Here is a 23,573-nt window from a genome sequence, read left to right on the forward strand (position 1 = left end):
CCGGTGCCCCCACCGGGACGCGAACCGGCAACCTTCTTGCTGCGAGGCAACAGTGCTTGTCCGACATAGATGTCAAAAGAAAATGTACTGTAATTTAAACGTCTTTGCACATAAGAACCTTTCGTGCCAACAATAGCGTGACCACTGTTTCACACATTTGATGAGCTTCGTGTGCTTGTGTCACTAACCTGAACGTTCCCCCTCCTGCTTCCTTCAGTTTGTTCTTCTGAGCAGCAGTAAGGGAAGCCTGACTGAGGACTTGTACTGCTTTGGCCCCTTGAACCAGCGTCTGCTTCACTGCCGGAACTATAATAGAAGTAAGTTCACATTTTACAGCTAGGTGAGAGGAATAAATTGGCATTACAGTTCTACAATTTCATTTAGCAGACACTTTTATCCAAAACAACGTACATCTGAGAGCAGATACAACACCAGCAAGGATCTAGTCAGGAGAAAACAACCTTGATAAGTGCCATAGGACAAATTCAAGTGTGATAGGGCGTTGATGCCATGAGCAGACTGTGTGGGAGGTAAAAGGATTTGTTTGTTTGTTTGTTTGTTTTCAGTCTGTCAAGTTGACAGACATTACCGAAAAAAATGTCAGTGTACATGCACTACACACATGAATATAAATTCTACTCTAGAATTAAATCTGAAAACTTTATATCCTACAATTGCATGCAGTAACCACAAGGAGGCAGCTCATTCATAGTGTATATGGCAAATGGATAAAAACACAGGTTCAGGGGTAACAGGTGTGTTTTTATGTTTTTCATTGACTTTCTTGCATTCATTTAGCATGTCAGTTTTTTCATGGACGTCTATTAAAGACTAATAAGGTTCCGAAGAAAGTAATAAAATACAATATTGAGAGTATTAGCATTGATTATACTTTAATCACTGACTGTATACTCAGATCAGTGTATGAAATAAATTGAGGAAGTGTATGTATTTGTTGAGCACACACCTGTTTGCAGCTGTTTGACCACCTGTGGCTGGCCCACAATGATGCGGCTGTGAGGTTGTCCTCTGAGCGTTACCATGGGAGACTGAGCCAGCGTCACTTGCGGCCTCACCATGGTCCCCTGTTGCTGGGGCACTATCTGCGCACATTCAGAGACAAAGAATGAGGAGCGCAATAAAAGCGCACACGAGAATTGAAATATAAACTCTTACATGCAAAGCTTCCACTTCCATGTACATGCCCAATCACTGCATTCGGATACAGGTATTGATTCCCCAGCAGCAGGAAAATTACCAGTCCGGGTTTACTGTGAGGCGTCTGAGTGAGGCTGATAACTGTTGTTTTGGTCGTGGCAGTGCTGGTGGCTGTAGTGATGGCGGTGGACAGAGGAGGTCGCAGAACCACAGCGGTGAGCGCCGTGGAGGCTGCCGCAGCAGGTTGAGTGCTTGGCTGAGGCAGCAGGCTGTCCTTGATGAAGGCCTCGGAGTCTGGGGTCATCTGGCGCAGTGCTGGGAGACTTCTCTACAGGCGGAAAGAGATGACAAATAAGAGGAGCACGTATTCAGTTTCATTAAAATCAATGAATGGTGTCAACACAGGACAGATGTCCTTATTGTAAATTATCAGTAGCTGCAACTGGGAAAGGCATTTCTATCAAATACTATAATTGAAACGAGCTGTTCAATTTTTACTTTTTGTCACTAATCATTTTTAAAATAAAGTACCACACGCTGTAGTGGGAAAACAATGAAGGAATTAGGGGGGGGGGTACTGCTCAAGATGTATATCGAGGTATTTTGATTACAGTAAAAAGATTTGATAATGTGATTATCAAGAAAACAGAGAAGCTAGGTCTCGCAGAGAAAACTGACATTTTATGACCTCTCATGACACTGCTTATGCAAACTACTTAATCAATTGCACTCGCCACACTATCAAAACTTTATAGCGACACAAAGATGTGACTGTTTCCAAATTTGTTATAAAGCAATTAAAATGCAGTCTGTGTAAACTGGAAATCTGTTTTGTTGGCCTCAAATGACTGTATGTGTGTGTGTGTGTGTGTGTGTGTATAAATATACAAATAATTTTTATTTCATTTTTTGCAGTGTCTAACACTGATTTCTATCTATCTATCTATCTATCTTTATTGTGTGTTTTTTTTTTTCTTTATACTTATTCTTTTTCTGCTTATTATTATTGTTTCCGTGTGGAACAGGCGCATAATGCATTTGACTACGTGTCGAATCTTGAATCTATACAACTATTTCTATTAGTCTTCACAACAGTCTTTATTTGCAGTTCTAGGAAACCTTTGGCATGCAGAGAGAATTGGGAGGTCCTAAGATTTGGTCTGACAGGGAGAGGAGGACTACTTGTTATCAACATTTGTACACATACGCTCAGTTTGATGTTTACAATAGCAAAGAACACTGTGTGTTAAGAGACAAGGCACTTGTTTTCTCTCTTTAACATCTTTTCATGCCCACTGGAACTGCAGAAGGGTTTTATAAGATGTTTTAACCTGTTTGTGTGACACAGTTGTGACACACAAAGCTCGAGCTTGATGAACTCATTCACATCACGTTAGGGTCACAGGCTAATTCCTTGGTCATGTCACTTTTTAACAAGAACTGGTTACGCAACTTTAGCTCCATTCATAGCACTAGTAAACCTCATATCATCGTTGTCTGTGTAAATGTGTTTGCTGAACAAAGTTGTTGACTTTCAGATCATTTATCATTATTGCATCAGTGTTGACACTGTAGAAGTCATTGAAAAGTATTTAATTATTTGCTCAAGTAAATGTAAAAACCTCCACTTTATGACAAGGTTCATGCACTAGATCTCTGACATTGAAAGCGTAGATTGTGGAGGTTAGAGCTACAAGTGTAATGCCTACAATAGTAAAAGAGCAAACCTTTACTCATATAACAAAAACCATAGATCAATCTATATGACAAGCTCTCATTTTCTTACTTGGCTATATATTAATGAGACCTCCATACCTGAGTGTATTCTGAGTTTAAATAAAGGTTGAAATGAAGAAACATTTGCGGGTCAGTCAATGATCAGAAGGTCGGCGGTTCGATTCCGCCCTGTAACCTGTGTCATGGTCGTTGTGTCCTTAGACAAGACACTTCACCCACCTTGCCTGGTGTAAATGTGTATAAATGGATTGTTTGAGGTGATGGTCGGAGGGGCAGAATGGCAGCCACGCCTCTGTCAGTCTGCCCCAGGGCAGCTGTGGCTATAATCGTAGCTACCACCACCGGAATGAATGTGTGTGAATGAATAATTGACAGTGTAAAGCGTCTTTGAGTGTCTAGAAAAGCGCTATCAATCTGATGAATTATAAAAAACATATTGATGCTGATCAGAGTAAAGCCTGCTTACGAGTAAAGTCTATGTTTGCCTTCAGTTTGCTGGTGACACTAAAGCTCAAAAGTAGAACATTGCTATGGCTTTTAATGCAAGCTCCAAATCCTCCACTCACCTGTACTACCTGGTGACTGGAGGGAAGAATCCATGTCATGTACATGAGTGCAACACAACCAAAGTCTTAGTCATGCCTTATCAACCATTATATTTGCATACAGTAGAAAAAATGTTTGGCTTCTCTTAGCAAATAGCACATTTCACTGATTTTTTTCAATAAACAGGCATAAATACAAGTCCTGCAGCAAAAAGACATAAACATTTGCCTCAAAGCACTGTTTTTTTTTCTCGCAAACTGCAAAGAAAGTGAAACTAATAAACATTACTTGTGGCATGTGCAAACCTTCTAGTTGTAAAATCTCAGAACTCCATTAACTCATCACACCTTGCTCAACTCATCAGGATTTGACAGGCAGGTCACAAATTCTCAGAAGGAACCATTAGCCGTCAACAGCTCCAGACCTTGATAAATTGTCTGAGCCTCAAACCCGGTTGAAAAACGCAACAACCATGGGTTTGGAGGATCTACGCGTAAGATTCATCATAAAGATACCTGATCATGAAAAACATCAGCGTCTAAACAGTCATTTTGGAAACAGTCAAAACTGAGCTTTTGGGCCACAATTTGTCAAAGGTGTGTTTGGAGAGAAAGAAAAAACAGCAGTTGTTGAAAATGCTTTCACAGCTGTTAAGCATTAGGATGGAAATATTTTTGCTTTGAAGTTGCGAAGCAGACAGTGAAATGGGAATCATTGCATCGATAAGGGAAAGAATTTATTCCACAAAATATTGTATATTTTAAACATGCTCTGCAAGACAGCCTAAAAATATCTCAAAACATGTGATCCAAGTGATAAACAAGTGATACACAAGAAAAAAATAGGTGAAAATTCCATTCCTTAATTAAAAAGATAAAAACTCTTGGTTGGCAACAAAAAGTTTTCAAGTTGGGATATCTACAAGAGGAGGGTTACAAAGTACTGACTAGTTGGGAACAACTAGATTAACAGATTAACATTTGAAAAAGGTCACTTTTAATGGATGTTTGCAGAAGGGGTTGCATTTTTTCGTCATGTTGCTTCAAAAATCAACATGTAATCTCCCCAAACGTTTGCACACGACAACGTCTGCTTGTGTGTCGTGGATCTTACCTTGAGGAAAGGTACAAGGTACGGCTGCGGTGAGGAATTGAGCTCCCGGTATAACCTACTGGTGAAATCTTCAGGCTCTATCTTTGCTTCCTTTAACAAAAAACAAAGAGGATGGATTAAAACAAAAAACAAAAATAATACTGTGAGCTAACCAAACAGACTGAAGGAAAGATGAGACAGGTATGAAGATGAGAACAGAGGGATCAAGACAGAGATCGAGGGAGGAGTACCAGCAGGTTCTTGACCAGCTCCTTGACGTTGGCTGTGGTCTCAGAGGACTGTTTTCCACTGGATGCCAGCTTGATCAGTGTGGACAGAAAGTTTCGACACTTTTTCACATTCTCCAGTGTTTCCTGCAAGCACACGACAGCATTGGTCCTCAATATTTACATCAGACTTTGATTACAAATACAGAGCACGATGCAAAAACATGCTCAAATTAAGTATCTCTGCAGCTCATATTATTTTTGACAGATTACACGGTCAGAAATATTCACAAAGTTAGCACTTCTCTCTTACAGCTGTGATAGCCGTCGGAGTGACAGGGGTCCCAGTGGCCGCAAGGGGCCCCACTCTCTGTGTTACTGCTGTGGCTGCAGATCCAGGCTGCACTGTGGTGGGTGTTCCTAGCGGCTGTCCCGTGGCGGTGGCAGTTCCTCCCATCATGATGGTATTCTATATGAGTCAGTACATTTGCAGTCATGAGATGAGATGCAAGAAAATGACAAGGTCAGAGTAACTGTTTTGACATGTCTGGTTTCGGGGCACAGTACAGTCAGATAATACAAGGACATAATAAAATTGTTTTCCAACATTTATTTTTTTTCAGTGAAGAGAGGAATACTGTGCATTTGCTGTCACATACATCTGCACATTATGTAAACATCAGCTTATCAGTGCTCTTCTGCCACTTCAACTTACATTAGAGCTTGCTATAAAATACGATCTGCAAAACAAACAATGAAAAAATAATGAGGAAAATGTATTAACCTTTAAGGGAATTTCCATGGCAACCTGAACATTCATAATTCACAGGAAAGATTAATACGACCAGCAAGGCTTTCAAAGTGAGCAAACAGGCCAGCCAGAGACAAAATGAGAACAACTATGTTGACCTTGATGCAAAATTCCATCCTTCCATGGTACAGCTATTCAGCAAAACAAGATGAGCGTACAACCTATGAAACAGACTCTAGCTCAGGAGAGATACAATTAGACCTAACTCTGCAACAGAAGTGAAGGTTTATATCAACTCTCGCATTCTAGGAACCTACTGTACAGCTGTTCCCAGCGGATGGACACTAACAGGATGAACATTTGTTCCTTTCATGAGAAGTGGAAATATTATAAAATGGAACATATTTCGTGTGTGTGTGTGTGTATATATATATATATGTATATAAAGCTTCTTCAGGCTGTATTCAAACCTTTTGTGACTTATTTGTTTGTGTCCTAGATAATCACATTTTATTCATTGCGTACTATTGGCAATCCGAACTGAGGCCAAAGCCTTTTTGAGCGATGCCAAACCATAATGACTGTAGCAAAATTTGTGTGAGGTTAGTGGACACAAGGAATATTAAAACCATTAGCAAAAAATGCTGTTTATGAAAAACGGGAAAAGCCTTCCTGGCAGGGTTGTATTGAGGTCATGGCCAGAAGAACCTCACTTCATGTCTAGATTAATACATGACAAAGGTAATTATGATGCTGATGCCATTGATGTCAATCGCCTCTCTGAGCCACAGAAGACGACTGTGCACTGGTTGTAGCAGTTAAACAATTCATGCAACTCCCACAGGAGAAAGAAACCAAATTTTATGTTTGCAGCTACATTTAAGTCAAATGGACTTCTCTCAAAGTCTCACTTGTGGCCAGTCAACAGCATGTTCATATAGAGAAAATGGTTAGTCAATAATTACAGAGCATTTATTGTCAGCACACACCAGAGCCACATCAGTTACCATTCTTTATGGTGGTGAATGACCCTTAAAGATTGACTTGAGACGATTAAACGGCATTTGGGACTTGGTAATTTTGTGCTCCAGGAAATAAATATCCCAAAGTGATGTGGGGTGGAGTTACCTGCAGTACAGGAGGTCTCTGCAGTGTGGTGGTGGCTGTCACAGTGGTCTGGACTGTGGAACCTTGCTTAATGATGGTGGTGGGGGTAACTGGGCGAGCCAGCAGTGATGCACCTGGAGCCTGCAGAACAGCAAAGGAGAGTAATGGAACAGATGATAATGTTGTACTTGATGTTTTCCTCTATGAAATGACAAAAAAATATATATGTATTTTAAAATATTCCTGTAAACTTATCGAATTTCACAGTCTATATGCTGCTTTTAATTGCCCTTCGAATGCAAAAAGAAAGAAAAGTACTTCTTTGTCCAACAGCAACTTTCCATTTTGGCAGTTTCCTTCGTTTTCTTCACTTATATTCAAGTCGGGTGCAAGACTAACGCCACAAAAGCTAAATAAAATCAGCACACTGGTTTCATTAATGTCTTTGATTGATCGTTTATAATGCAGAGGCAGAGTGTGCATGTGAAACCAGACAGCAGAGTAACTTGTGCTACATTATAAAATCTGTTAACTAGGGTTTCGCTTTAATATTTATCCTTAAAACAAAATTCTTTGTTTGATTTTCAATGAGACAGTAAAAGAGTATATATTTGTGTCTAAGTGCACTGATGACACTGAAAACTTCACAGAGTGGTTGCTGAAAATGTGTTCAATATGGTGACTGTATACAGTGTTGCTGTGATGGGATGACCAAACGATGCACAGCAAAGCCCTGGTATTATGAATGCACCAGTAGCACTTTCTCTCCCAATATGCTGATGCCTAAACTCAGGGTATCAGCTGGTATCAAGAACTGAGCCAAAGTGAGTGCTTTTCTCAGTTCAAAATCTGCATACTTTACAGTTCAGCACTGACTGACACCATTCTTCTGTGTGCACTGCGGTTTTAACTACACTTTACTTCTTTGCAATAAGTGAAGATGTTCATTCAAAAACATTCTTTAAACGTATGTTAATCTTATTTGTTTTTGTGAGTTTACAGAATTGTTCTGTGACAGCAAAGTAACAACATTGACACTAATCAGTGTTTCAAGTACATCTAGCTGCGAGCAAAGCTACCAAATTAGCTGAGTATCCATGTAAATTCTGATCCAGTACTGTATGTCACATTTGTGCACCACTACATCACATTAATGAGTCACTTTTTCTGTGTCTGACTGTGCGCATGTGTCCAGCAGGCTTGTACCTGTAGAGAAGTGATCTGGACAGGTGGAGTGTTGGTGGGGGCTGCAGGTCTTGATGCCATGGTGCTTTGTGACTGGGACTGAGCCTGCATCTGAGCCAAAGTCTGCTGGTGAATCATCAGCAGCTGCCCACTCTCACTGCGAACCAAGACCATGCCTGCATGTGACAAAAGACCAGGGGGTTAGGATGTCAAAGGTCACTGCTTTTCTGCCCTGATCGGTCGTAACATAACATTCTGTGCATGCAACTATGGATTTTCATGAAGGGGTATGAAACACTCACCTGTATTACGAGTGAGGCCATTGACAGGGAGAGCTACAGATCTCCAACCAGTCAGTGACCAGTCAGACCAAAATGAGCCACAAACATGGCACTAAAATCAAAAGCATTTTCAAGCCACAGCAAATCATGTAATTAGATGATGTAAGAATTCTTAACACAGCATTGTTCAAAGTCAATTTTCTTTCTTGTCAATGCAACTTTATTGTGGGCAAGTGTATTAATACACACTGGAGCCTAGTATTACAGTCAGGCCATTCTAAATCAAACAGGTGACCGCTTGTGTGATAGGTGGCTGGACTAATACATAATAATACACTGGCCTGCAACAAAGCAGCACAAGTTACAGAGAGGCTGCAAAGGAAAATTAAGCAGTAAAGAGAAGAATATGAGCAGCAAATGGACACACTATTAAATGTTGTGGTTAAAATGCTGTTTTATCACTCTGTTTGTTGTGGCTTATGTTGGTCTGACCACTGGACAGGATAAATCTAAACACAGCCGCCCTAACATTGACTCATTTCTCCTTATTGATGAAACTACACCTGAGCCATTCGTACTGTCACATAAGATCTGGATTCATCCCTTACATACCCCAAGGGTAAAATCAATGTCTGCCAGTTTTTAAGCAGAAGCTGAAACTTTGAGACGAACAATCTAACTCTCTTTAAACTAGGAAACACCCACACTGGATACTGAAGAAATACAGAGTAAAAAGCTGTTGATATGAGAACAGAGTGTAATTGTTTCAGACAACAAAAAGTAATAAGAATCAATAGATTGCAACAGAATGCTACTTTAATACAATATGGGAGGAATAAATTGGCCCAATGACCTGAAGGCTTTCAATCTGTTCTGCGGTTAAAATCTTGTCCACCACTAATCTGTTGTTTGTGGCCTCAAAAACAATCAATTCTACGTCTTCTCTGCTTACAAGAATGCATCTCTTGCCTCTTAAGAAAAGTCTATAAATAAAGCTAAAGTGCATTTGTGTTTGACAGCAACCAGGCTGACAACTTGTCGCAGCTTAACACAGGCTAAAAGAGACCTTGTTTCACATGTAACATGTCACAGAAAACTTCCAGATGCTCTTAAACTTTAAATTACCTGCAGGGAGTTGAATGTTTTGGATGTTTGTGGCGTTTTGTTGAGGCTGAGCGAGTCGAGGAGCCAACACCTGTGGAGCAATAGCTCGTATTCCACCGGGAGGAGTGGCAGCGATCGTTGACGGTACTGAAGTCCTCAAGTTTTGCAAAACAGTCGGACTCCTCACGGTCGCTGTTGTCCCTGTCGCAACAGGTGAGGCCACGACGTGGACACCGGCCGTGCTGGTGACACTGACGGCTGGTGATGTTAAAACTGTGGATGGAATACCTGCGCTTTGTAAAGTGTTCGTGGGAGTTTGCATAGGTGGCCTCACAAGCGTGACTGTGGGTACAGTTTTCACAGCGGGCTGAGACGAAATCACAGACGAAGTCACAGCATTTTGCGCATTTAAAGTAGTTCGAATAATAGTACTCGGCGTCGCGGACAGAACCGCTGCGCCTCCTTTGCTCACAGAAACAGGTCCGTTGTTGACAAGCGTGACAGCGGGCTGAGCGTTGTTGCCGTCTGCAGGTCCAACTCTGGGGATATGACAGTTCATCACCACGGCACTTCCATTCAAAGTTTGAACACCAGTCGCTCCAGGTTTCCCAACAGCAGATGTCGCATCTGGTACCACCGTAACAACTCCGCCAGCTGCCCCCGGCTTTGCCTGACTCTGAGCGGCTGTCACAGTCGGTGCTGCCGCCGGTGTGATCCCGGTTGCCCCATCCATGCTTGAACCGTGGGACCCCGCGCTGTTACTGACACCTCATTGCACTCCTCTCCGTACGGCAGCGGAAACACATGAAAACAAGTGGGGTGTCGAGCAACTCTCCGACTCGCAACAGTTTCGGGAGACACACAAGTAAAGCGAAGTGAGCTACAATCAGTTGAACAACGTGACCAAAATTAGCTAATGTTAGCTAACCGGAGTGCGCAGCTATCTGCTTTAGCAAGCTCTTGTTGTGAAAGTCCCATTTTGTTGCCTTGAATACTGAAATTACTACCTACAGCTGAGTTGCCGACGTGATTTGCTGCAGACTGGACCCTAGCCGTTGTGTTACAGTCACCTGCTGCTGTTAGATCACACTCCAGGGATCCGACTAGAGCACTAACTACTTTTTCGTCCACCTCTGTGTTGAAGAAAACATCATCCAGCAAATCGGAGCCCGCCGCCATCTTTGCCCAGCTACGCTCGTTCGTGAGACGCATGCGCCGATTGGATGCATTCTCCGTGACGCGGCCTCATCCGGCGCTCTGATTGGCTCCTCGGAGAAAATAAAGCTTGGAACAAATGGTAGAGAGCTGCAGTGTACAGTGCCAGCTCCGTCTGACCGATCTGCTGGAAAAGAACAACAGAGCTGTAGCTAGAGGGACCTTAGCACGTCAAGGAAACTCTCCGAACGTTTCTGCTCTATACACGTCCCCCACAGATTCCTTCCACAGTATCCAGTCGTTTTATATGCATTTGACTTTATCGTACACTCTGAGCGTCTCAAAATGGCTGCGTTGATGCTATTTTTCCAGCAGACCTGCAGCAGCCGCCTCACTGCTCACAGACAGAAGTGATGTTAAGCTGGTTGTCAAAACTCCTGAAAGTGCAGATCAACGATTAGGCTGTCAGTATGCGAAGTTGTTCCTGCAACAGGCTCCTGGAGGCTACAAAATAATAGTGCTTTTACCAACTTCTTAGAAAATTCTGAGAAATGTTCTCCATATAATTGCACATAACTAAACATATCATACACTGTCAAAATGAAGAATAAAAATAGAATAGAATGCAAAATATTAGCAATCATTGGCCACAAAGTGTCAAGTCCAGCAGTTCCAGGGACTGACAGTGATTTGCTGTCCTCTCATCGCCAGGTGAGTTGAGCCTCAATCAGTGGGCGTGGCTTCAAGTCACCTGTGGACGCCAATAAATTGTTCCGGGTTCCTCCATGACCTTAATGGTGCCACGTGATGTGAGTTTTTGTGGAAATTTATAGCAACCGTCCTGAACATTCTCCAGCCATGACTTCTACAAAGCTGTACATTGGTTGCAAGATATGGTTAATTTCAAAAGCCCAAAATCGTTATGAGGGGAATTTGTATACAATTGATAAAATGAACTCCACAGTAGTGCTTGCTAAAGGTGAGTGGTGCAGACCTGTTCTTCATAGCCTGGAAGCATGTCCAAAAAAAAAAAAAACATTTTCTTCTTACCAGTCAAGTGTTTTGGAACGGAGGGTCGACCCACTGACAGACCAACACCAGCCAGGGACGATGTCTATGATTACATCACTTTCCGAGGAAGTGATATTAAGGATATCTGCCTGTGTGAACCTCAGAGATCTCACCACGGCCTTCCCCCAGATCCTGCAATTGTACAGGTAAACGACAACCCGTAGCAAAGTATGTGAAGACCCAGATGATGTGTGTTAAATTGCTTTAACAACTCATTCTTCAGTCATCCAGTGGAAGCTCGTCAGGCATCTACTCGGCTCCTGGACAGCTTAGCCCCTTAACTATGCCCGCTTACAACCAACTCGCTGCCGGCTCGCTGCTTAATTCACAGTACGCTGCAGCTCTTGGCTTTGGTAAATCAATGAGCATGAACTTATTTCGAGTAAGAGTTACACTGCTATACTGTTGAATGGGTTGTTTTCACGCTGCAGTGTTTGGTTTTGCTCTTCATGCAGGGCCTGTGCTTCCAGGCTTGCATGTTCTAAGGGGCCCCATGGTGGAAAAGGCTGTTCAAACCCTCCATGTGGACAGATCGAGGCAGAGGAGAGGTGTGACTGCGTTCCGGACGCAGGAGCAGCAGTGGGACAGGGGGAGGCCCCAAAGGACCAGCGGAGGGAGTTCTCAGATCAGAAGAGGCACTGGAGCCACCAGTAAGCATGTAGAGTTGCATTGATAAAAGGCAATAAAATACTATGTCCCACTAACTGAAATAAAAGTGAAGAGCTTGAATCATTTAATAGTCTCGAAGTGTTTTCCAACACTGTATGGTGGTGGTGGGGGGTTCGGGGGATAGTACATGTCTGTCTGTGCAGTTGTGAGCAGTTAAAAGTGAGTTTAGATGCTGTTCTTGATTTGAAGTCAAGTTGGGCCCAGGTGTGACCACTTCTCAGCGGCAACCTTGGCAGCAGAATTGTGAAAACAGGCCAGCACCCAGAAGAAAACAAGGTAATTATTAAACATACAAAAAAAAAAAAAACAGAATTTTTGGCCTATAACTAAAGTTGTAACATGAAGTGCTTTTGTAACTTTAGGAGCTCGGAGATGCTGGAATCGTAGCAGAGGGCAGCTGATGGTGGATAACGGTCCATCACCCATCCTCAAGTTTGACACCGACTTTGATTTTGATTCCTCAAATGCACAGTTTAATAAGGAGGAGCTCGAGAGGGAGGTGCAGGACAGGGTGAAAGGTTGGTTAACCAGCTAAAGGGGCCACAAACGCACTGTGTTTTTCATCTGCTCATTTGATATATTCTTGTTGAAGGAAGGTCAGCTCTAAAGTTCCCCTACATTTAGGGCAGTAACAGAAAGACACATTCTGGAGCCATGACTTGGTTAACATGGCTGCACTTCTGATGGCGTTTCTCTTATTGTGTGTCACATTTTCACATTTGCATAGACCTCTTCAAAGATGAATCTCCATTTTGACACAGGTGCTTGCAGTTTGAACAGAATTCAACCTAAATTCAAGACCAGTCAAATGAGACTTTAAGCTATCTGCTAAAGGCTTTTTCACATCTGAAATAGTGAATCGGCCATTTAAGACACGGCTACGTTGCTTGTTGTTCCAATCTGTGTCCCGCCGCTGTAGTCACAGTACATGTTTCTGTTTGCAGATGGAAATTATGAGGTAGAAGAGAAAGAAAATGAGGGATTGCACTCTGCTGCAGAGGACGATCATTTTGGACCAAAATGCTACTACGACAAAGCAAAGTCTTTCTTTGACAACATCTCATCTGACAGCAGGTTCAGGTAATGGTGACAATTTTTTATCCTCATCATTTAAACAGTTTTTTCATTCTTTCTGTAATGTAGAGCTATATGCTTAAGGCTCTTTTTGTTATAGTTTCAGACTATCATGGGCAGAGGAGCGGAAGCGCAATCTGGAGACTTTTGGGGTCCCTGGAAGGTTCCTGAGGGGCCAAGGTTTCAGAGGAGGATACACTGGACGGAGAGGCCAAGGTGCAGCTCAGACTCTTGCTCCTCACAGAAACCGGGGTGGACAGCTGTAAAGGTTGACGTTTGATATCAAGGCACTAGTAATAATTTCAACCTCCAATGGTTGCTTCCCTGTTCTTATGGGACTGTTATCTATCACACTGATCAGCAGAAGTGGCTCTGCTGGTCCTGTATGAAATTATATTTTGTTTTTGTTTTTTCCTCCCAAGGGCACTTATCTTGCCCCCATTTTGTCAGGACTTTTTTAACCTCATTTTGAATAAGGTTAATAGATAGTGACAGGAAGAGTTTTGCTTTTTATTTTATTTTTTTCCTCCAAATGTGAAAATACTATTTAAGTTTCCACTTAAAGTTATTGTTTTGTTTTTGCTACATCACTCTAACATGTATTTTTCACGTAAACAAACTCTGGCTTTGCCACTTGAAAATGTTCATCTTATTATTTGTTCATTTATTTCGCAAGTTATTGCATACTCTAAATGTTAAAAATGAACTAAACATAAATGTATTTAAATTGTGTACATGGATTTACTTTGACATATTGAAGCAACAAGTGATCCTCATGTAAATAAACTGAATATTGCTGATGCATTTGTCACATGCTGTTTGAGGTTGCATCACATATTGTCATGGAGTCTGTGACAGCTTTATAGACTATCTTTAATCTGGGACAGTTATTGGTCTTAAGCTTTTTTTGTCTCTTTAATAATGAAGAATCTTTCAGATCTAAAGCATTATTGCAAATGTAAAATCCAAAATATATATGCTGTAATTTAATGCTTATGATTTTACAAGATATCTAATTTAATCAAACAGGGAAACTCTTTCAAAAAAAAAATTTTTTTTTAATCAATCCTTAATAAATATATCTGTAAAACTTTTTTTTTTTTTTTGCTCATCTAAACAGTAAGAAAAATGTTAAACACAAAAAATGGATTGCCATTTAAAAGAACTTTTTGATGTTTACAGTTTTGACCTATTTTTGACCTTTTTAAGGCTTAACATGCAAATGAATACTTTTTGAGATTTTGCTAGTGAACTATAATTTAACAACACAGGGGAAACTTGACAAAATAACATTTACCATCTTTATTCCTTAATATCTGTATTTATACTTAAAAAACAAAACAATAGTAAATATCTTACAGTATTTGACTGATTCAAATACTGTAAGAGTATTGTTGCATTGCAAAATAAATATCTTCAATAAAAAATTAAGGTTTTTGATGTGGACATCATTTACAGTTTGGCCTAGATAATTTGATTTAATATTTTTTTGTATATTTACTAGTTATATGTAACTAAAAACATGAACAATCAGTAAAATAGCGTTAAATTGTTAACAAAAAAAACCCACTTAGCCTCTTTAGACCTGAGCTCCTGTTTGATATGCATTGTTTATTTATTAAATAGCAAAGAAGAATAAAAAATATAAAGAAAATAAAAATCTATTTTAAAAAATATCATCATAATAAATAAAAACAAATTGTAAAAAAAAAAAAGATCTACTCTGGTAATATGGCCCAAAATCTGCTTATCATGCATGTGGACGTCAGGTCTTAAGAGGTTAAAACTGCTTTTTGTTTTTTTTCCCAGTGGAAGCGAACAATCAGCATAAATAAGTAACTGGCTTGTTATGAGAACTTCTCTTTAACGTATTTTAAGAGGAAGCTCAGCAGACGTCAGGGCCGTGGTGCTGCTTCAATAGATATGAACACTAATGTTTAAAAAAAATAAAAAATCCAGAAGAACTAAAATCAACTTTTGCAACAATTTCTTCCCACACTTGGAGGAGGAGCAGCGTGTCTCGCCTACGCAGACTGATTGGCTTTCATGAATCAAAGGATACCCTGTCTGGAGAGGGAAAGTGGTAGGCTACTCACTGTCTGGGCTGTACCAACAACCAAGGGAGAGGGATGCTCCCCTATCACGTAACGCTCCATTATCTGTGCCTTTATTTCCACGCAGACCATAAATAACACTTTCATCAAAACCCCGTGTTTAATTCCATTCACACCAATCACGTGTTTTCTATTTCCCCTTCCTCCACGACAGATATGTGGGCTCGTCAATACCCCTATTTCCTGGTAATGGAGAAACTATGTAACCAAATAGAGGGCTGCGCTCAAGATAATAAATATTAGAATAAAAGAAGCGCTTTTATTTCCCATATGACAAAATGTCGGTGGCGTTTTCATCGGTGCGCCCCAGGAGTAAAGGGGAGGTGACACAGCAGACAATTCAAAAGGTAAAAAAAAAAAAAAAAGAAGAAGAAGAAGAAAAGAAAAATGTTGAAGCGTCGCGGCGTTTGTGTTTAAATCTTCCAGTGTGGATGATGGAGTGTGTGATGCTCCTCCAGTACAGGGAAAGTAGCCTGTGGTGAATATCAAAGAAATGGCAACTGGTATTGTAACGTTACAGTCAAGTGAAGGTGCGAACCAAACAAAGCCATGATGCAGGCGATCGCTTTATTACCTCAACTCTGGCTGGGTCCCTGCTTTCTTATGATGCTGTCAGACTCGTTGATTCCTCCACAATCATTTATATATTTTTTTTCTTTAATGGGAAATTAGTATCAGCTTTACAATTTGCGACTTTGTTTGTAAGGATTTTATAGCATCAGCGTGGTTTAAATGGTTATAGGTGCATGATTCTTGGCAGACTTGTGTTTAATTGCTTATTATGTAGCCCTACACCTGCTTTCTTGAAGAAGAGGAAATATATAGGCTACGATTAGAAAGACAGGAAAAGGTAGGATGGAGGTAAAAGAGCAACAGAGGACAATCCTGAGCTCTATATGTTGTTGCTGTTATCCTTGACTGAACCGGATTGTTTCTTGTTAAAAGGCACAACCCATCCTTAAAACAGAGACTTTCAAACGATGTCCTAAATAACGGCTAAGAAGAGCTGCATCTTTATTTGGTTCCATTATTTAAAAAAAAAAAAAAAAAAAATGACCCAGAAAGAACAGAAAAAAACCTTGTTTGGTTGAAGTTCTGAGAATCCAGGACAGCAATGAGGAAGATGTACTGCACTGTAATGAGAGATATTATGAGCTGAAGTTGTTTTTATTGTCTCCCAAAGATGCTGGATGAAAATCATCATTTAATACAATGCATAATGGATTACCAAAGTAAAGGCAAGACAGCTGAATGCACACAGTAAGTGTTCTCTTCCGTAGCAGAGCCTTGTAAACATCATGGCAAGAGTAAAGCTGTGCTAAATGGTTCTCTTTTTGACAGGTATCAGCAGGTCCTGCACAGAAATCTTGTTTACTTGGCCACAATAGCTGATTCAAATCAGAACATGCAGTCACTACTACCTGCGGTGAGTCTGATTTGTGATTCAGGATCATGTAACACAGTAGACTCGTCCACTTATCAGACTAGATCAAATATCCGAAATGTCTGGACAGTGCACCATAGAAATTAGATGCACACAGAGTGTGAAAAAATCTGAAAATGCTGTAATCAGTTATGGCTGCTGTTTAAATGAATTAATATGTCTCTTCACTTTTAGCCTCCTACTCCAAATATGTCTATGGGTCCTGGAGGGATGGGCCAGAGTGGGGGACACGCTCCAAGCAACCTCAATGACAACATGGCACCAGGATTGCCCCCTACGTCAATGATGCAGAGCCAAATGAGCAATGGTGAGAGTACAGATCCTCTCCTCTGGTCCACGTGAACAATATTTCCACACAACAGCTCCATTTTTGTTGTCCGTCCCCTGTCATGCGTGCTTGTCCGATCCCTACTTTGATGCATGTTGGTCTGCAGATACAATGCCACAGTGCCTCTCTTCTGTACTGCATCACTGCTTGCAAGTATCAGCGGTTTTGTGTTCAGCTAATAGATAGTCAAATTTGTTAGAATGACTTTTGCTTTCCCCGTTTTCCTATTTCATTTCCACACACATCTTTAACATTCGTTACTCTATCCTCGTGCAACCACGCAAGCTTCCTGTAAAGATGAACTGAATGTGGAACCATTACTAACGTGATGTGGCCCCCTACATGGGAATCGTGTACTGGACGCTCTGACTGTGCTCGTGTGTCGTCAGGCCCCAGCCACGCTCCCATGCAGCAGCAGTCTGGTCAGGTGCAGTCGGCTATCCCCTCCGCATCCCTCAGCCTCCCGGCTAGCAGCTATGGTAGCTCGGTGTCTGGCTACAGCCACGCTGCGCCCTCCTCCCAGGCCAGCATCATCCAGGGCTCTGGGCCTGGTTATGGCTCTTCCTCCTCTTCTTCCTCCACGCCCTCATCCTCTTCCTCCTCCTCCTCCTCCTCCTCCCGCAGCAACCTCAACATGCAGTCCAACCAAGGTGAGCCAGGTGGAGCCCAATTATCAGGAATTGGTCTACTGGATCACTTCTGAGCTTATGAATGGAACACACCAGGACCCTTACTCTCTATATATAGACATATTCTTTGCACAATGATTTATTCATTTCTCTTTTTACATTGAAGCATATTGCAAGATTTGACACTTAAAGGAATGGTCTAATGACAGTAATACCTTTCAAGTGTATTGTGAAATATAGGGTTAAATAACTTTTGAATCACCTGAGTGTTTTCATGACAAACACCCCTGATCTCTCTTAAAACATTTGCTTGTGTGTATATCTACAGTGGCCGACTGGGACAAATGACGTGCATATAAACAAACCAGCTGCATATACATGAATGCATCGCATAAACAGAAATGCGCTGCAAAAGGAAAATGCTGCAAACACGGAAAACGCGCTGCAGAAGGACCACGCTCCATATACAGATGCGCTGCATAAATGAAAACAAATGCAAAAAGAAAACACTGCATATCCAGTCACACAACGGAAGTACCACAGACCTCTAGGGGCAGTAGTGAGCTTTTCACCTGAGAGGCTGTCAACGGTGAGCGAGAAAAGTAATGTTAGTTGAGGCTGTAAGAAAAGATATATATTCTCTCGTCTCCATGGATCAACATAAACAACAGAGAGAACACAGGGAAGCGCCACTTTAGCACCCATATAATCACAGTGACTGAAAAGATAAAAACTGCCCCTCGAGGCCTGTGGCACTTCTGTTGTGTGACTGGATATGCAGCGTTTTCTTTAGCAGTATGTATCTGTATATGCAACGCATTCATGTATATGCAGCTCATTTGTGTATATGCATTTGCCCCCGTCGGCCACCGTATGTATCTGCAGTCTTAAAATTCCAAGCAACCATCATACTACCAAACACATTCAGTTCATCAGAGAGGTGTCCTTCCTCCTCCTCCTCCTTCTTTCCCTTTTGCTCCAGGTTTAACTTTTCCTAATCTCTGACCCCTGACCCTGAGATGCAGCCCTTCTTTCCCTGGATGTCCATGTGTATTTACTGTACCTCTGTTTATGCACTGACTTCACTGGCTTTGTTTGCATTTATACTTGAGAGCAGCATCTTGAAAGCATCTCTTAAAAGAGATTTTTCTTTAAGAGACCTCTGACTGCTACGGACCTCGTTTTTGGCTTTTCCCCTGTGTCCTGATCGCCACAGACCTCCTTTCTACGTTTGTTTATTTGCTTAGTTCTGCACATTTCTGCCAGTCTCAGCTCTGAGAATGCGACGTATACGGTTGAATGTGGATTGAATTTTTATCTTTTGAGAGTAACGTGTGAGACTTCTCCCCCAATAATCCCACCTCCTCCCTAGTCTCCATGATGCACCAACAATCCACTCCACACTACTCCTCAGCCCAGGCTGGGGGCCCACACTATCAGGGACAGCAGGCCATGAGCATGATGGGTCAGGGAGGTCAAGGAAACAACATGATGACTCAGAGGCCCATGGGATCCTACCGCTCTTCCCAGCAAGGTAGGTGGTAAGACTTCTTTGTGCTACTTTGGTGTGGCGCTTGGTTCAGTGAGTTTGTTTGGGTTGTGTTTGACTGCATGATGGGTGGGCATGTGTGTGTGTCTCTATTTGTGTGTGTTGAGCTGACTGATTGAACTGGTCAACAGGTTTTGCAGATGTTCCCAGTGCGGGTTTTGGATGCCAGTCTCTAAGCTTTAAGGCTGTTATGAATGCTAAACGTGCCGTGGAAGCTCTCAATAAGTCATCGTATTATGATATCAGTCGAAGATAATAAAGCGAGGGTAATATTAAAAGTGTGCAGATGTGTCTATTCCAGTTGCCTCTCTGCAACTTTAAGAAGCAGACTGGAGATGTATCACCAGCGTCACATTAGGTTCCTGTCTCTGTAAATCACCTAACTTGCTATGTCAGCATGTGCCTAATAATAGCTCCCTCTGTCCTGTTATGTCTTTTTGAAGGGTGTAGATTTGGCATGCAGTAACTTAGATACGTAAAAAGGATGGAATATTAAATCCGGGGCAACAGGCCATTGTTGTAGGTCCTCATTCACCCTGACACTGTTGTCCTTGCATGACTGGATGGAGTATTTCCAGATACAATTGTTGTGTCCATAGAAAAGCTAGGTGACTTGCTCAGCACCCTTTTTCTGATTGGTTATTTAGCTGTTGTTAGGGCGACTTTATCAACTGTGACTCATCGGTCGTATGTGGAAGGAGAAGAGAACTTTTTGTGAGACTGTTTTGCTTTTGTTGCTGAAGCTAGGATGAGAGGGTTGTCTACGGTGCTGCTCATTTCTACGTGGAAACTTTCACATCCACTGTGGATTGAAAAGGCGACTAGACTGGTTCTTTGTTGCGTCTTCCAGAGAGATTTTTCTCTGCAGGTTTTCGATGTTCATCCGATAAAATCCAAGGAAAACAAGAAGTAGAGGAATCTGGAGTTTCTGCACACCATCACCAAGCAGAGATCAGATTCTCCCTCATACTGTAAACAGCTTTCTGTAGTCCTCATTTTCTCCTCAAAATTTACACTACATGGACTTTTTCATGGGATTATCCACTGTAGTTGCTTTGCTTGGAATAGTGTTTCTAAAATTTGGGGTGGCCCAGAAAGTGTTACTTCATATTATTACTTTATATTATTATTTCAAACCATAGCAAATTATTTCCAATGGATTGTAGTATACATTATTTTGACTTAAATTACAAGCACCATTATAATTGCCATATGAATTCAATAGCTATTCATAATAGCTATGAATAGTTATGAATAACTAAGTGATGGCCACAGTTCCTTTAGTGTCCAACTCAGCAGCCAATTGGTCCAACCAACTGTTTAACCAATCGTGGTGTCGCCTGTCTTGCAGGATCTGCACAGCAGTACATGGGACAAGACGAGTTCTACGGAGAGCAGTATGGACACACTCAGAGCTCCAGCGAGCCCATAAACCAGAAGTATTACCCTGATGGTAATCATGCACATCCATAAACTTCATACACACAGCTCTCAAACACACAAACCCCCACTATAGGTCATTCCATTTCCTTTTAGCGCTATCCCACAGGCCCTGAGCCAGATTTACTGCTGAAGCTTCAGCTCCTTCTCCCAACCATCATCTTTTTCTCCTATTGTGGGAGATGAAAAATACTAAAAGGAAAAAATTCGCAAAAGCCTGACATTAGTCTCAATTCTGTCTCCTGCCAGTGTGTCTGTGTCCATACTGTCCCCTTTGGTGTGCCGAAATTTCAGATTTCAGAGAGTGATCTAGCAATGGGTTGAGGAGAGAGCTTCCTCTGGGGTGTTTCTTTGTGCTTTGCGCATAATGATGAAAGGAGAAGCCTTGAAAAATGCAGTTTTGTGCTTGTAATTTTGTTGCTGCCCATGTATTATGAATGTTTTGTGCGAATAATAATTTCTCTTCTGTATGTCGGGGTTTTTTTTGCCTTAGCAGCGAAGTTGTTGCATGTGTTGAATCGTGTTCTCTCCAGGTCATGGGGAGTATTCCTATCAGCAGTCTTCATATGGTGAGCAAGGCTACGACAGATCGTTTGATGAGTCCTCGCAGCATTACTATGAAGGAGGTAACAATTGTTTGTTTTTTATTTTTATGATTTTTAATTTTTTTCCCTGCAACTTAGCACCAGAGTTTGCCCAAATGCTTCCAAACAAAACTATAGTAAGTTGTTCACACACACAATTAACAGCTGACAAGTGCGCTTGGCATGTATACCTACAGGTAACTCTCAGTACAGTCAGCAGCAGGCCCAGTATCAGCAGAGCTCTGGCCAGCAGCAGCCTTTCAGCCAACAGCAGTACTCCTCTCAACAAGGCTACAGCGGGCAGCCACAGGGATACGGTTCGAACAGCTTTTACAACCTATTGTGTGCATTCAAGCTAACGTAAACGCACAAACAAAACACAAGTACACATGAACTTAATGTGCCTCCTGTGCTGCAGGTCCTGGCCAGGGGGGATCATCTCAGTATTCTCAGTATCAGCAGGGTCAAAACCAACAGTATGGATCCTACCGCTCTTCCCAGGGAGGCCCTGGAGCTCAGGCGCAGAGGACCTACACCTATGAACAGGTACATGACCAATTCCCGGTGCATTTTAATAACTATATGCATTTATTCTGGAATTAAAGCTCATGGATAGACCGTTATCGATTTAATTTACACAACTATTCACAACAGGTGCTTCAAGTTAAAAAGTCTGCTTATGCGAGTCATACTGACACACATTTGTGTACGCGCTAAGAAGTTTGACAGATGAAACACAGCAGCCTATCTAGACTTCCTTTGGCCCTAAAGAACCAAAACTGTATTTGATCATGAGCCAAAACATTGTTTCCTGTTTCCTTATTGAATTGAGCTTAAAACATCCTGAAATTTGATTCATGTAGAAATAATGCAATAAACAAGGAAACTTAAAACGCTGGTGTGGTCTGTGTCTGTCTCAGTTCTAACAGAAAAGAAAAGAAGAAGTGAACAACACATAATATTTTACTGAATGTATCAATGCAGTCTCTCAGTTTGAATTTTTCTTTTTTCTTTTTTACATTTTAGGGTCAGTACGGAAATTATCAGCAGTAACGCTGTTTTGCTGTTGGAAGAAAAAGTGAGATGGGAAGGTTCAACAGTTCCGTGCTGGGCTCAGCTATGGATTAGAAGATCTGGCTGCATCAGATTTATTATCCTTTCATTAATCATCATTCTCGCTAAAAATACATAATCTAGTCAAATGTGATGCTTCCCCCCCGCCCCCCTCTGTTTTACTCACTACAGGGTTGTAGCTGATGGCTGAAGGTGTGAAAAGCTACTGGTCATCTATGAAAAAGTCAGGGTGCTTGTAGAATCGAGACATTTAAAGTTAATATTCTACATTGATTAAATAGGCTACTAGAAGGGAGCAGAAGAGCCATTATGCCTCAGCAGCCTGCAAATGTCTTTTGGCCTTTCCTTTTACTTCTATTTATCCCATCGCCTTATTTATTGTTTATTTTATTTGACAAGGCTCTTTTATTTTCTTATAATGTGACACTGTGTTTTATTCTTGTTTTGGTGCACAGAGCAGGACCTTTGCTTGTGAGATTTTGTGGTTATAAAAAGCAAATTATCCTTTAAGAAAACGTACCTTGACATTTGTTTAATAGACTAGGTCCAGCTCTTGCTTTAATTCCTAGTAGAAACACTGTTATATCTCATGATAAGGGATATACATTTTACGACAGTGAAAATGTTGGTCCTTAAACCTGCCTTGATCAGGTGGTCTGTCTGTGTTAGTCAAACTGTGATGTGTTGATGTGTGGTTGAACATTATGTGTTTTCACTCTCTACATATGTCTTACAAAGGTAATGGACATACTAGATAGCTGACTGATCAAGATTTAAAAAAAAAAAAAAAGTGTGTTTCATCGTCTATGATAATCCTAAATCGTGGTAGTATTTTTGACACTATATTTTCAGTGGCATTGCTCTGCACATGCATAATGTCGCAGAGTTACTAAGTGTTACACTTTGATGCCATTCAGTAATGATTTTTACATGAAAAATGCATTGCCACTTTGTTGTTGCACTTTATTTTGCAGTGACAGTGTATGTATTGTCTGAGATTTTGTATTGTAGTGCCATTCAGGCTGTTTTCGACAAATGATACTCAAAAAGCCAAAGTACCGCAGGAGCAGAACAGTAACATGTCCTGCACCTCCAATTCAATAAGTGCAATACACTCAGTCAGTCATGTTGAGGTTGGGTCTCATGGTGAACTCACACTTTGTCATTGTTTGCCGTTTCTTGACATGCAGCGACGGTAAAGACAAGGGCCGGTTTGTCTCAAGTTGTTAAATGTTATGTTGCAGGTTTCAACTG

The 23,573-nt window shown here is 41.3% G+C and overlaps 3 protein-coding genes across 3 annotated transcripts in view; 2 read left to right on the top strand and 1 right to left on the bottom strand.

Moving 5' to 3' along the window:
- LOC103370828 (transcription initiation factor TFIID subunit 4) overlaps positions 1-10,400 on the bottom strand; it is a 14,690-nt gene extending 4,290 nt beyond the window's left edge. Inside the window, 10 exon segments of the mRNA XM_008299996.1 lie at positions 189-306; positions 968-1,103; positions 1,259-1,486; positions 4,555-4,644; positions 4,785-4,907; positions 5,074-5,229; positions 6,640-6,759; positions 7,825-7,979; positions 9,210-9,974; positions 10,133-10,400. Of these exon segments, the coding sequence (XP_008298218.1) occupies positions 189-306; positions 968-1,103; positions 1,259-1,486; positions 4,555-4,644; positions 4,785-4,907; positions 5,074-5,229; positions 6,640-6,759; positions 7,825-7,979; positions 9,210-9,974; positions 10,133-10,400 (2,159 nt within the window).
- Positions 10,401-11,201: 801 nt separating this feature from the next.
- On the top strand, positions 11,202-13,859 carry lsm14b (LSM family member 14B). Its single transcript, XM_008300011.1, has 8 exons — positions 11,202-11,322; positions 11,397-11,560; positions 11,638-11,767; positions 11,870-12,064; positions 12,273-12,359; positions 12,446-12,601; positions 13,028-13,157; positions 13,258-13,859. Exons 1-8 carry the CDS (start codon positions 11,202-11,204, stop codon positions 13,421-13,423), a joined length of 1,149 nt encoding a protein of 382 aa, XP_008298233.1. The 3' UTR covers positions 13,424-13,859.
- Positions 13,860-15,549: 1,690 nt separating this feature from the next.
- LOC103370829 (SS18L1 subunit of BAF chromatin remodeling complex) lies at positions 15,550-22,298 on the top strand. Its single transcript, XM_008299997.1, has 11 exons — positions 15,550-15,618; positions 16,455-16,531; positions 16,613-16,697; positions 16,890-17,022; positions 17,433-17,693; positions 19,045-19,206; positions 20,573-20,674; positions 21,195-21,287; positions 21,443-21,562; positions 21,664-21,791; positions 22,272-22,298. Exons 1-11 carry the CDS (start codon positions 15,550-15,552, stop codon positions 22,296-22,298), a joined length of 1,257 nt encoding a protein of 418 aa, XP_008298219.1.
- Positions 22,299-23,573: the final 1,275 nt, after the last annotated feature.

Source organism: Stegastes partitus, unplaced genomic scaffold (assembly GCF_000690725.1).
Source record: "Stegastes partitus isolate 25-593 unplaced genomic scaffold, Stegastes_partitus-1.0.2 Scaffold1487, whole genome shotgun sequence".
NCBI classification, from domain to species: domain Eukaryota; kingdom Metazoa; phylum Chordata; class Actinopteri; family Pomacentridae; genus Stegastes; species Stegastes partitus.